This window comes from Protopterus annectens, chromosome 8.part1, assembly GCF_019279795.1.
Source record: "Protopterus annectens isolate FY-2018-M chromosome 8.part1, PAN1.0, whole genome shotgun sequence".
Taxonomy (NCBI): Eukaryota; Metazoa; Chordata; order Ceratodontiformes; family Protopteridae; genus Protopterus; species Protopterus annectens.
Window position 1 is genome coordinate 365,464,654 of NC_056742.1, and position 15,009 is coordinate 365,479,662.

The following is a 15,009-nucleotide window of genomic DNA, read 5'->3' on the forward strand; positions in this document are numbered from 1 at the left end:
GAAATGATAGCAGGCATCTTGGAGATCTATTGAGCACGTCCTTTCTCAGAAGAGCCAAGATGGACTTAACCGGGACCATCCAGAACTTTGTTTCACAAACTGACGGAGATGGATTAGGTCCAAGATTGCCCTCAGGTCTGCCATTTTCTTCAGAACTAAAGAAAACTTGGAATAGACTGCTGTTCCTGACTAGGGAGGGAAGTTGCTGGATGACCTTTTTTCAAGCAGGTTTTTTTTACTTCTGATGCTGCAAATTCAATCTGACTGGGTGGTACATCAGGAATTCTTCTCTTTTTCTGTGGATGGGAAACAAAGGGAATTGTGTAGCCTCTGGTGATTATCCTTAGCATCAATGTATCTTGTGTCATGGCCTGCCAGGCTTGAGGGTGCAGGGAATAACGTGCCACCGACCACCTCCAGAGTGTGATAGGCAACCCTTCAGGAGGATCGACAGGATTTCTCAGTAAAAGGTCTACAAAATCCTTGATTTTGCTGTCCACCTTTGCCTCCAAAGTGAAGTCAGTTAAGTTACTCTCATCATTGCCCCGGGGAGGGGCTGTCCACCGAAGCAGCTTAGCTTAAATCCTGAGATTTCTGAAACCACACCAACCTCCCTTCAGATTCCTAGAAAAGGTCCTCTGAGGGGTGGAGAAGTGAATTCAGCAGCAGATAAGGTCTTGCCTTCCTGCTCCCTCCGGGTAAGAGTTTCTTTCACCTTTGTTCCGGAACAGAACCAAACCTTCAAAAGGGGTGATAAAGAAGGCTGCCCTGAAGCCTTTCACAATGTCAGATAATCACATCCAGACATTTCAGTGGATGGCGATGCCAGTACCTGCTGTTTTGGTCATACAATCAGCTGCGTTGGAAGCAGATGCATGGATACAATGGAGAGATTATAGGTAGGTACCTGGGACTCCACTGCTTTTTAGATGTCCGTCAGTAAGACACCTCAGAGGGACGGTCAGTTCCTTCATCAAGTTTCTCTGAAAGCATGTCACATGAGCAAGACAGTTCAACAAACTAAGTGCAAAGGTCGCTGAAACATACATTCATTTCCCAAACCTGTTCAACACCCTGGACTCCCAGTTAGAAAGATAAACAGATAATACTCTCCTCAGACTTCCTCCTTTGTGGCTGCTATGTGTATTGTTCTTAAGGGCAACAAAAATCTGGTCAGTCTTCCACTGTATTGGCTCCACCAAATAAGAATTCTTAAATGCCCACTGTGTCACTAGGTCTATAAGGTCATCATCTGGTGGCACCACCCAAGAGGTAGAAGAGCCAACCCTAAAAGCTTTGAGGAACACAGACTCTTCAGGAGAGGGCATGTCGGTGGACCAGTTCCCTCGCCATTTCATCAATTCAAGAATATCACCAAAGGAGACTACTTCCAGAGGGACTGTGAGGACCTTTCACTTTCATAGAAGTATGCTTCTTCAGTGACTGACTCTGGACAGGGAGTTAAAGTGTCTCCTTTCACAAGTCTTTTTCCTAGGACCCTGCCTCATTTAAGCCTCTGGAGAAAGTCAGAATTGGACAAGAAACTTGCAGGGTGAGCATCTCCCAAGACTGAAGGAGGCAGACAGCCCCAGCCAATCAGAATGTACATAATCAAAAGCAGTATCCAAGGGGGGGGGGGGGCAAAGCCAAACATGACACAGACAGTTTTTCTCTCAGTCTGGAAAGAGCCCCTTTAAAAGCCTTGAAAGCAGAGGACACAATCAGAGCCTAAGAAGCACTCCACTGATCCAAAAAGGAGATAGGAAGAACATCTTATATTCTCCAAGCTGCTCCAGCTCCAAGACTGACAAAGACGGCAAGCTATTGAGTACCAGGGCACCAGGAGGGAGAGGTGGATCCAAAAGCTTCGTAGTCAACTCAGCCTCTCGAATCTTGGCCAAGAAGATTCTGTTCCATGACTCATCCTGATCTGACAAAAACAGAGTTGAGAGAGTACGGGATACTGGAGTAAAATTTGAAAAAGACCGTCAGCTCCAATGTAGGTGGCTCTGGGAAGGCCCAAATCCATTGGCTGTGGATCCAAAGGTTGGACCAGAATAGGAGAAACCAATAGAGGAGTAGATAGACCCACACCTGAGGAACACAAAGGAGATGACATTGGGGAACCCCAGTTTAAGTTGCATCTGGAGGAATGTCTGCACCAACCTGTCGACATCCACTTCAGCAAGGCTTCTCGCTGAATGGGAAAAACTCACAAAATGAAGCCACCGAAGGTCATCAGAATGAATCCCTCTCCTGCAGTGAAGAATGGAGCCTAGGACTTACAGCCTCTAGTGAGAAATGGGGAGGAGACATCAAAGAATGGATCTGAACAGATTCCAGATCTGAACACCTTGGTGTCTTTGGCACCAGACCCAAAAACTCTGCTGGATATGGAGACAGTTTTCTGAACATCTCCACTCTCTTTTCTGCTTCCATCTCTCTCTCTCTGAGTTTGTCATTCTCATTTTCCTTAGAAGGCCCAGGTTTTCCAGATCTTTTAACCACAGGAGTTTGTGAAGATGAAGATGGTGCTTAAGTCTTCACTTGGGTGGGATGCAGGCTTTTAAGACTATCTAGTCCCGATCTCCTTGAAAGTCTCTTGCACCAAATAAGGCACATGCCCCAGTCAACATCCATGTGTGCTACCCAGGTAGTATACACAAAAAGTGAGCATCCTACAGCAGGATCTTGTGTCCACAAGCCAAACACTTTTTGAAACAGACAAGCCTGTCTGACATCACGGCAAAACAAAGGATGACAGCACTAACTGCAGTGGCGGCTGGTGACTTCAAATCACAGGGGGGCTGCAGGAGACAGCTGAATGGGTGGGGTCAAGGGGGTGTGGTCAACCAGAAAGGGGAGGAGCTATGCACAAAACCACAAAAAACTAACTTTAATTAAATACGCTGCCCTGGGTGGCAAACCATCATTATGAAAGTCCAATCAAGACAAAAATAAGTGTAGAAGAATAAAAATATTTCAATGCATTGGCTGCATGACAGCTTACTTAATATCTAGATGGAAACAAAAGGTTGTGAGGCATGAAAAAATAAATTACTTTTTAAATACATTACTGGAATGCCAGTCAAAATCAAGTATAAGAAAAACCAGAAGCACTCAACTCAAACCACTTCTCCTTGCACTGCAGTCCTAATTATAATATATTCAGCTTTATTAAAGTACCAAGTAACATGCTGAAAGTAGAAATCTATGTGATGCCCCACTTGTAAAAATGTTTCTTATCCAAAAAGACCTGCTGCCTGACAACTTGTTTCATGGGAAAACATGATAAAAGTAAAAATGAAAAGCAAACAAGAAACAAGCTCAAGATACATTGCTTAAAGGATTACTGTACAGGTTATGGACCACACATGATTGGCATTCTGTTTAGTTTACGGGTAAAGTCTGTAGAGATGACTGGAAGTCTCCAACAAGTGTAATGAGCTTTTAAAATAATGGAATCCTGTCCTTTAATACCCAAGGCTTATACATTATCTAGTCAAGTATTCTCTGCATGGCAACAACAGAAAGGCTTTCAATGTTGGCAATTCTTTAACAGTATGCTTATTAAAGCTTACTTGCATCTTATGATCTCAGACAAGCTTACCTTATGGTCATTAAAGCATTGCTACTTAAAACACAGAGCAACAGTAATAAGCATAAATCAACAGTACAAAATATGACAGAAACCAGACCATTCTGCAAAATCAAGGACAGATGAAAAGCCACTGTAGTACTTATGCAGTGTGTCCTCCCCATCCAAGGTAGATACAACTACTCCTTGCCTTGCTTGGACACATCCAGAGTCACTACATGGGGAGTGGGGTGCAACAAGCATGTCACAATTTGAAATCTCACTGGCTGACTGTGATGGCCCTGACACATTTGTCATACCTCTCAACCTCAAGAGCAAGAAATCTGGACAAAGCCATACACAGAAGCGGGACAAAGGCCCAACAATAAGGACAATTTTTAAATATTGCTCTAATAAACTTAGAAAGATAATAGAATAGGTCTTGCATTAGTATGAATTTTCTGAAGGGTATAAAATCTGAAACTCAAATGTCTGTCATTTTCTAACTTCAGTCTTTAGTGATGTCACTAATTTGCCAAAAACACAATTTTATGAAAAATGGACAAAACGTGATGCAAAATATAAAATAGACACACAATACAGCTGCTACCTGTCAAAAGAAGGGACACTTTAATATTAGTACTGCTACCTTGAGCAGCTGACAAAATATAAAAGAATCTACATGCATTTCAAGTAATCTATAACTATGATTATTACAGTTATTTCTTAATTGTAAACCCTCCATGTTTTCTTCCAAAATTGCTATTTTGCGGAGGGATTATAAGGGGGAAGAGCAACATTTTGAGCCAAAAATTGGGGACAGTTGAGAGGTTGGCTATGCCTAATTCTATAAAGCAATTTATTTGCATGTACCTCTCAACCTGTTAATGCAGTAAATCTGAACAAGGCCAAATATATTGGGGCACATATAAACAGTACTAAAATTGCTCTTGTATAAATTGAGACAGTTGATAGAACAGCTCTTACTTTAACATGCATTTTCTGAAGGTTATGAAGTCTGAAACTTAGAGTGACTTCTGGCAAATCATTTAGGAATTAAAACTACAAATTTTATGAACAAACCAAAATAAGAAGCAAAAATCTATTCATTCTTTGAAAATCTGGACAGTTGGGAGGTATAGTTCAGCTGGGCCTGTCTGAGTTTGCTGCCCTTCCCCTGACAAAATAATGGTTGAATGGAGCCTCTGCAGCCATTCCAATGAACCATTATACTTGGCTATTTCACTCCATTTACCATAAACACTAATGTGCATACTGCTTTACTTCTATGATGAGTTGGACTTCATTTGAAAGTTTTATTTTGTATTTTACAGCACAAACACTAAGTCATCTGTTAAACAAAGCAATGCAGTCTCACAATGAAAACTTAGCATTAAAACTTCTCTGCCCTTGAAACTCACATTCATTGAAACAGCATTGAAACCCACATTCAAAGAAAATACATTTTGCCAGTGGCAGATAAAGATTAATTTTGGGCTGTTTTCGAATCATAGGCTCCTTGCATATGAAACATACATGTGCTCTTTGATACACCTTCCTCATTGTACTAAAATTATATTCCTTGTACAATACAGTACACTTGTTACAGGATGTTTTAAATTTGTTTTGAACATTTTTTCCAGTAAGCAATGAAACAAACCATATGCACCCATAATGGCAAAACTGCCCAGTTGAGAACGTTTATCATAAAAAAAGTCTACTCAGACTTCCACAGTCCACCATTATTAGTAAATATACACAATTCCACAGTCCACCATTATTAGTAAATATGCACAATTCCACAGTCCACCATTATCAGCAAATATGCACAATTCTACAGTCCTCCATTATCAGTAAATATGCACAATTCTACAGTCCATTATCAGTAAATATGCACAATCTCTGAAGTCAGTCATCTAAATAATTCCACATTAAAGAAATCTGTAACTAATGAAGTGGTTGCTGCTAGCAATCACCTTTATATTTCATGGTTTCATCGAAAAATAAAGTGTCTGTTGCCCCGCAGGAATAAATTGTCTATATTACATTAAAAAAAATGATAAGCTAGTAATAATATTGCAAGAGGAAATGGATGGCAAACTGATAACGAACTCATAGTTAGTATCTTCACCAAGGAGAACATTCTCAGTACGGCAGCATCTACCCTTGTGGGCGTAGAACCCACAACCTTCTGCATCAAAAGCAAGTACACAGCCTGTTGTGCTATAGTATTAACTTGGCAAAGCACTAAACTTCTATTCCCCTGCAGCTCTCAGTTCCTTGTAAAATCTACTCAATACTCAACTGCATCTCAACTTCGCAGCTCAAGAAAACTGGAAAAAGCCAAAATGTATTGGGGGTCAAAAGCCCAAAACAGGGACACATTAAACATTGCTTGTATAATCTTGGAAAGTTGCTAGAATAAAATGTTGTGTTGCCACCATATATTTTACTGCCAAGGTCCCTGAGCAAAAAACAGTCAGAGTAACATACCACTGCCACATCAGCTGCTTTGTAAAAGAGAGGAAGACTGAAACTTAAATGGCTATCATTTAGTGAATTCAGTTCTCACCATAGCTGTCAACCTCTTAGTACAAAACACCTGGACAAACCCAGTAATGAGGGAATACAGCCCTCAAACATATTCAGTGAATTCAGTTCTTGCCATAGCTGTCAACCTTAGCACAAAAACCTGGACAAAGCCAATAATGGGGGAATACAGTCCCAAAAATAGGGACAAATTTAAAATATTCATCTTATAAACTTGGAAAATTGCTAAAAAAAAAAGGTTGTGCTACTATGTATTCTGAAGAACATGAAGTTGGAAATTCAAATGCCGGTCAATTTTACTGCGGACAGAACAAAAACTATTTTCAGCAGAGACGCAGGGATTAAAACTGCAGACACATCTTTGTAAAATGGCAGGGCACCAGAGCAAATCCACACAAACACAGGCAGGAGATGCACACTCCACACAGAAGCCACCCCAACCAAGAATCAAACCAGAAAACCTATAGCTGTGAGGCAACAATACTACCACCGCACCATCAATTATGCAAGGAATTAAACATTCAGAGACCTGAAGTCTGAAATTCAAATGCCTGTCAATTTTACTGCGGACAGAACAAAAACAATTTTCAGCAGGGATTAAAACTGCAGACACGTCTTTGTAAAATGGCAGGGCACCAGAGCAAATCCACACAAACACATGGATGAGATGCAGACTCCACACAGAAGTCACCCCAACCAAGAATCAAACCAGAAAACCTATAGCTGTGAGGCAACAATACTACCACTGCACCATCAAATACGCAAGGAATTAAACATTCAGAAACCCTCAAGTCTGAAATTCAAATGCCTGTCAATTGTATTTAACATTTTTTAAATCAGGACAGTCTGACTTGGAACAAATAAACAATTTTCAGCAGAGGCCCAGGAAGAAATAATGCAGACATGTCTTTGTAACATGGGAGGACACAAAAGCAAACCCACACAAACACAGGGAGAAGATACAGACCCCACAAAGAAGGAACCCCAGCCAAGAATCAAACCCAAGAACCTGCAGCTGTGAGGCAACAATGCTACTACTACACCATCAAATATCAAGCATTGCAACATTTACAAACCACAGATATTATGAGGAACAGATCAGATCGAATATGAGGCAAAAATCTGAAATTTTTTTACAAATGGTGGTGGGTAGGGAACTCAAGTCTTTAACACCTGCATACAGGGTACAGGGTTCAAGCCTGAGGCATTCCCTACCACACCACCATAAGCACCTGGGGCATTTTCACACACACACACACACACACACACACACACACACACACACACACACACACACACACACACACACACCCCAGTACAGCACCATACACAAACTCAGTAAAGCACAAGCACCATACACACACAAATAAACATTGTAAATTAAAAAGCACAAACTCCATACAAATAAACATTGTAAATTAAAAGGCACCTTACCTGAATACACCGCGCAATACTGAAGACCCGCGAGATCCCAATGCTCCTTCCCGACGCGAGATCCCAATGCTCCTTCCCGACGAGATGCTCTGTCCCGAGTCCCTGCTGCTCCTCTTGCAGTCCGGACGCGACCCATAATCCTGGCGAGTCTGTGCACTGTAAAAGTGCACAGACGTCTCCTTGTGTCCCCCTATGGGGACGGCCGGACTGCCTTGAGCATGCGCATAGACCGACAGTAGTCGGGACTCGGTCTATGCGCATGCGCGAAGTCCGCGAATTTTGAAAAAAATATTTTTTTTTATTTTTCAGTTTTCTTTCTTATTTTTCTTTCTTTTCTTATTTTTGAGGGGGCTGCAGTCCGGCAGCCCTATGACACGAGCTGCCCCTGACTAACTGACAAGAAAAATAAAGGGCTACAATAACACACTATAACTCAGCTAACAAAATAAGTACAACAAGAAAACTATAAAATAGCAGTGACGATAATAGCATTTAATTATAAAGAATAATAAGTCTGCTGAAGAAAGACCTACTACTTTTTATTTTAAATATTGCGGAAGGATTAAAAGTAAAAAAAAGTAAGAAGGGAGCTAGGTAAATAAAATCCAGGTAAAGAAAATACAAACTGAGGATAGTGAGCTATCAAAAAAATCACACAACCCAATAAAAGTCAGAGACCCCTGAAGACCACATCCCTCTGGATCAAGTGTCAAATGAGATCAGCATTATTTTGGGGGAAGAGGGAATTATGGGAAGGGGAGGAGTCATAGCCCTGGATACAGAGCTAATGAAAGTTGCCAATCGGATGAACACACAACATTGTGTCTATATTTACTCAAATATGCAAGTCTTACAAACAGACTGGCTTCATCAGATACAACTAACTGTGACTGGTTCCGCAAGAGCAAAGGGTTCCGGAGGTCTAGCTAGTCTGATAAAAAAAATTCCAATTATGACAATTTGATCTTATGAAGTGAAGTCTAAAGTGGCCAACATTAACAAGAGTTTTCAATAATTGTCAAAACACTGAAAACACAACTGATCATCTAGGAGTCAAGGACCCTTGTATCATCCAGAGACTAGGGTGATGCTATAGATAAACAGTGCAATGAGAAGACAAAAATAAGTTTACCATCATCCAAGGTCTTCTCATTTGTCCAATTTGTCCTCTCTCTGACATTTTTGAAATGTGGGTGTTTCTCACTGAGACCAGTATCAAATACCGCTACTTTCACATCAGCTCCTACAATAGGGTGAAAAGAAAAAAAAAAAATCACAAACTATATCAAATTACGACTTAACTTTACAACAAAAAAAAGAAGGGTCAACTGACACAATATACATTAGAAACCAGTATATACCTGTATATCCCATCTGCCAAAGTACATCTGCTTGCAAGGTTTGTGCCACCTGTCGGGGGATGGCTCTCAGAAGTCGTCTACTTGAGTGTCTGCCTGTTGCATGCCAAAATCCAGAGCCCACTGACAAGCTAGTTCTTCTCAAAGGTCGTGAAGACTGCCATTTCTGTGTCCACCGAGTTTCATTACAGGGCGAATGAGGATCAGCTAGAAGAAAGATGCAAGTTATTAAAAGGTCAAGAATATGTAATACTCAAGACAAAGAAAAAAAACAATGGAAATAATCACAACTTGTCTTGTATACTACTCAGTAAAGCATTCTGTCAAAAATACATTTTCGCCATAAATCTGAAAATCCCAGTCAAATTGCATTTTAATGAAAAAAAAAAAAAAAAAAGAACGCTCAACAAATACTGCTAGAATTTTAACAGTCACAGTTAAAGTACAGTTTATTTACATACATCAGTTACCCAGGTTGTAAACGAATAGTAACACCAGCAGTAAGTACTAAACATAAATAATGGCAGTGGCAATACAATCCTTGTTCTCACAACTTTTACATGCGTTTTGGGTCATTCTCTTTGGGAATGCAGTTCTGGTACAAGTGTTTTTTTCCCCCCAAACAGTAGAAAGCCTTGGTTTGCTGCTGTCAATCAGACTAGCATAACCCAGCCCACTGGAGTGGAACTAACCTCTTATCTTAAAGCAAAAAACTTGTGAGAAATTAGTTCTAAAACAATACTTCAAAGTCTGATGCGTCTGGACATGCAACCTCACCAATGTTCCATTACAAAGCGCAATACCCACTTACTAACTCTACCACTTAACCTGGCTCACACACAAATCAAGAAGTTGTTCCTATCATGAGAAATCACCACAATGTGCTGCTGGTACTGCCAGACACAACCAATAGATCTAGCCACAAGTCATTAGGAGCTCTAAAGAAGATGAGCAGTGCTTTAGCTTCAGACTTTACGTAGCACATGCACAGAATCAATTATTCGTGTGTGCAACTAGTTAAGTAGGACTGTAAAAGATTTCAGTCATAATTCAAAACACTGAACTGAATCCTTTGGCGAACACTAAACCAAAAACTTAACATGGAAAGGAAAAAGAAAGCTGAAAGACTAAAAAATAAAAAAATAACGTGAAGGAGGAATTACCTTGAACTGTAAAGAAAAGGATGAATTCAGTCATTAGTGTGACGATGAATACCTCATACAACTGTACTAACAGCCTTTAATTCCCTGTACTCACAGTTTAAGGATTTTTTGACAGAACACCCCAAAGGCAGAGGCCATAGCTAGCATGTAGTAGAAAAGTACAGTTTTGTAACTACCATAAATGTAGATGTCCGATAGACATGCAACTGCAGTCATAACATGTGGGTTGTCCTGCCTCAGGCAGCCCTCGGTCGGCCGGATTCCAAAGTCTGGGTCCAACGTCGGCTGATGTCGCATTTCTCTTCGACGTCAGAGCGGCTGGAGTACATAAGCATCAGCCGACGCCATTTTCTTCAGTGTTTCTTGCCCCAGATGCCAGGTGCCCTCCAAGGAAGGCTGTAATCAAATTGGAAGACAAAAACATGATTCCAAACAAATACATGAGCAATAAAACAAATACACCATAACAGATATCCCCAGCTAAGAGTAAGGGGGATAGGAGTGGACCCTAGGCATAGAGGGGTATGGAGGGAGGGAAAACCCGACTGCAGTTGCATGTCTATCGGACTGTACTATGTCCTTCAAGAATGCAACTGCAGTCATAACATGTGGGTAGAATACCATAGCTTAGCTGGGGGAGGAGGTATGCTCTAGGAAAGAGATGGTGTGGCAATCAAACCCTGCAGGACTGCCGAAGCAAAGCCTGCTCTGGATCTGGAATATAGAGGGAGATTGTAGTGTTTGGAGAATGTATGCACGGAGCTCCATGTAGCAGCTTCTAGAATGTCCTTTGTAGGCACCCCTCTTAAAAATGCTGTAGAGGTGGCTGTAGCTCTGGTGGAATGTGGTCTGACATAGGCTGGAACAGTCTTCCCATGAAAGGAATAACAGAATCTGATGCAATGTCCAATCCATTTAGAAATAGTCTGTTTTGAAATTGCTTTTCCTTGGACTGCAAGGGCGTAAGCTACAAAAAGCTGTTCGGACTTCCTACTGGCCTTGGTTCTGTCCAGGTAGTATCGAAGTTGTCTATGAATGTCCAAGGTATGCAAAAGTCTTTCCCCCTTATTCTCAGGATTGGGGAAGAAAGCAGGCAGATGAATGGCTTGATTTAGAGAAACCCTAGATACCACCTTTGGCATAAAAGTAGGGTTGGTCCTTAATGAAACCCTGTCTCTGTGGAAAATAATAAAGGGTGGTATGGCCATTAGGGCCTGTAGCTCCGAAATCCTTCTTGCTGAGGTAATTGCCAACAGGAAAGCTGTTTTCCATGAGAGAAATTGCAAGTCAACTGAAGCTGCTGGCTCAAAAGGAGGTAGAGTCAGTTTTTCTAAGACAAAATTGAGGTCCCAGGCTGGCACCGGGGCCTTTCTTGGTGGCTTAATGTTCTTGATTACCCTGAGGAATTGTCTTAGTAAGGGGTGAGAGAAAACAGGAGGATCAGTGTTGTATCTAGCTGAAATAGCAGATGCATGTATCTTTATTGAAGAATATGAGAGGCCGCTCTGTAACATATCTGCCAAATATTCCAAGATGAGTGGGATGTTCAGTAATGATGCATCATGTCCCTTGCTGGTATTCCAATTGCTGAATCTTTTCCACTTGGCTAAGTAAACCTTTCTCGTGGATGGTCTTAGAGCCTCTGTTAGTATCCTCTGAACTTCGCTGGAGAGAGAAAAGCTGAAGTTATTCATGGGATCTCCCAGGCTGTTAGCTGCAGTGTCTGAAGGTTTGGATGCAGTGTTTCGAAATTGTGTTGAGTCAAAAGTAGAGGCCACTGAGGGAGGGCCCACCTCCTGGTGTGACAAATGCTCCGTAGTAGTGGGTACCACTGTTGTCTTGGCCAATCCGGAGCTATTATGATTCCCTTGGGCTTCTCTGCTCTGATCTTTAGTAATACTGAGGTCATCAGTGGCAGAGGTGGGAATGCATAGATTGCTAGGGAGTTCCAGTTGAATGACAGGGCATCTATTTTCCAAGCCTTTGGATGGTATGTCCTTGTGCAAAATTTTGGTAGGAGATGATTGATGTGAGAGGCAAATAGGTCCACTTCTGGCTTGCCCCATGTCGAAGTGAGTTGTTTGAAAGCCTTCGGATGTAACCTCCACTCGTGTGGATCTGTGAAATTCCTGCTTAGGCTGTCCGCTAACACATTGTCTTTTCCTGGAACAAACTGGGATTGTAACTGGATGTTTAAACTCAGTGACTTCTCCCAAAGCTGCATTGTCAGTCTGCAAAGGGGGTAAGAGTGGGTGCCCCCCTGCTTGTTTATGTACCACATCACAGTGGTGTTGTCTGTCCGTACCATTAAATGGCCTTGCTGGAGTTGGTGTTGAAAAGCCTCGATAGCATGCATTACTGCCAGCATTTCCTTTTGGTTTATATGCAGATGTGTTTCCTTTGGAGACTATTGTCCTTGTATACACCTGCCTTCCATGTGCGCCCCCCCATCCAAGGTCTGAGGCGTCTGTAGTCATGGTCTGTGTTATCTGTTGTTTTTTGAATGACATACCTGTGTTTTCCTGGCTCACCGAGGCCCACCATAGAAATTCCTTTTGTAGGCATGGGATGAGTGGTATGATTGTCTCCAAGTTGTTACTGTGTTGAGACCAAATGCTTTTTAGGTACCACTGAAGCTTTCTCATGTGTAGTTTTGCTAATGGAACCAGTAGAATGCAGGATGCCATGTAACCCAGGGCCTGTAGGAATCTCCTTGCAGTCATCTGGGTGAGTTTTGCTAAACCTTTGAAGTATTGAGTTAACTTCTCTTGCTTGTCTTCTGTCAGGTAAGCCATCTGAGAGGCTGTGTCTAGTTTGGTTCCTAAGAAGATTATTTGCTGGGATGGCTGCAGCCTTGACTTTTGGAAGTTGACTGTGTATCCCAGAGCTTGAAGTAATCGTATGACATAATCCAGGTTTTTTGTCAACATCAATTTGTTGTCCGCTTGTATGAGGCAGTCGTCCAGGTATGGATAAATTTGTATACCCTGGAGCCTGCAATGAGCAATTACTGAAGCCAGGCATTTTGTAAATACTCTGGGCGCAGTAGATAAGCCAAATGGCAATGCTGAGAATTGATAATGCTCTGGCCCTGCAAGAAATCTGAGGTATCTTCTGCAGCTGTGTCTGATAGGGACATGCAGGTATGCCTCCTTGAGGTCCAGAGTAATCAGCCACGACTCCTTGCCCAGCATGGGAAGGAGTTGCTGTAGAGTCAGCATTTTGAACTTTGGTACTATGAGAAAGGTGTTTAATGCGGACAAGTCCAGTATTGGTCTCCATTGAGATTCTTTTCTTGGAACAAGGAACAGTCTTGAGTAAAACCCTGTTCTTGTTCTTGTTGTGGAACTCTTTCTATTGCTTTCATTCGAGTCAGCAGAGTGATTTGCTTGATAGCCTCTGCCCTTTGATGTCGTGGTAGATTTGGCATGCCTTGTTTTCTTGGTAAGGTATGAAAATGAAACCTGTACCCTCGGTCTATAATGTCCAAAATCCATTTGTCCTTTGTCAGTCTGTGCCAGTTTTCTGCAAACAGAGATAATTTCCACCAAGGAGCTTCTAGTTGTTCCCTCGTAGGCGGTAGTAGAGGAAAGTCATTGAGTTTGTGGTTGTTGGGCAGGTGAAACCCTCGTCACTTCTTTGGTTTCCTGGCTGCCATTGTCGTCCCCTGTAAGGGCCTCTGTATTGGCCTCTTCCTCGCCACGTCTGTTCTTACCCCTTTGAAACTTTTCGGATTAGGAAAGGACCAGTTTTGAAGGCCAATTCCTACTGAATCTGGGGGTTGAACCTGGAGGAAATCTTTCACAGTCTGAACTGATTTTGCTTTTTCTTGATGATCTTTAACACATCCTTAGCATTTGCACCAAAAGCTTGTTCTTTTCCAAAGGTGCATCCAGAAGTTTTGCTTTTACATGATCTGGTAGAGGTTGATCTTTTAACCAAGCATGTCTACGCATCACTGCCCCTGTCATAGCTGCCCTACATGAAGCTTCCAGTGCATCATATCCACACTGCAGGAAGTGATTGCTTACTTGCTGAGTGTTATGTACAGCTTCCTGCAAAGTCTTCCTGTCTAAAGGATCAGGAGAAGCTAATGTTTTTTGTAAATCTTCTAAGAGATAATCCTGATATTGGAACATATGAAAAAGGCAATTTAAAGCTCTCATAGATAAGGTAGTGGATGTGTAAACCTTTTTACCCCATCTCTCTAACGATCTTGCTTCCCTGTTGGAGGGCAAAGGATTTTTTGAGGTGGAGGCTGAAACTCCTTTAGGCCCCTGTGAAATAGTTTCCAAATCAGCAGAATGGGCCCTGAATAAATGGGAATGAGTTTCTGGGACCCTGTAATACCTGTCTGGCTTGGCTGGAGCAGGAGGAAGAGAATCAGGGGTAGCACTAGAATCAGAATACAAGTCATGCAGAACATCAAGTACAGGAGGAATAGCTAAGGGCCTGTGCTGAGGCTTCTTAAGGAAAGTCCTAAGGCGTTTCCTAGAATCAGAATATTCCTGACCCTGCCACTTGAAATGTTCCCTCATGATGTGCAGAACTTCCCCAAAAGAAATATCCTCAGGAGGGGAGGCCGGGTATGGAATCTTCTGCATCCGAGTCCTCATAGGTCTGGAAGAGCTCTTCCTGGCTATCAGAGTGGACAGAGCCCTCAGAATCTTCATCTGAAGGAGAAGGGTCAGATGGTTCAACTCGGAGCCTTTTATCCAGAGGAGGCTGGGATGCTCTCTCAGGATGGGCCTGTGAACCTCTGATCATGGAAATTAAATCAGCAGCCATGGACATAATTTGTGTCTCCGGAGTCGGCTGAGGTAAGGTTTTGGAAGCAATATGCTTTGTTTTGCTGGCTGCCTTAGCCCTAGTGTAGGCCTTAATAGACATGGCCATAGGAGGCCTGGCAGCTCCACGTGCAGGAGTG

At 42.1% G+C, this 15,009-nt stretch overlaps 1 protein-coding gene across 1 annotated transcript in view; it reads right to left on the reverse strand.

The window, feature by feature from the left end:
* Positions 1–15,009, reverse strand: part of MBTPS1 (membrane bound transcription factor peptidase, site 1) — a 1,726,871-nt gene that overhangs the window by 1,438,590 nt on the left and 273,272 nt on the right. The window contains exons 4-5 of the mRNA XM_044081940.1: positions 8,923–9,126; positions 8,694–8,804 (exon numbers count right to left, since the gene is read on the reverse strand). Of these exons, the coding sequence (XP_043937875.1) occupies positions 8,694–8,804; positions 8,923–9,126 (315 nt within the window). The remainder of the gene's footprint in view (positions 1–8,693; positions 8,805–8,922; positions 9,127–15,009) is intronic.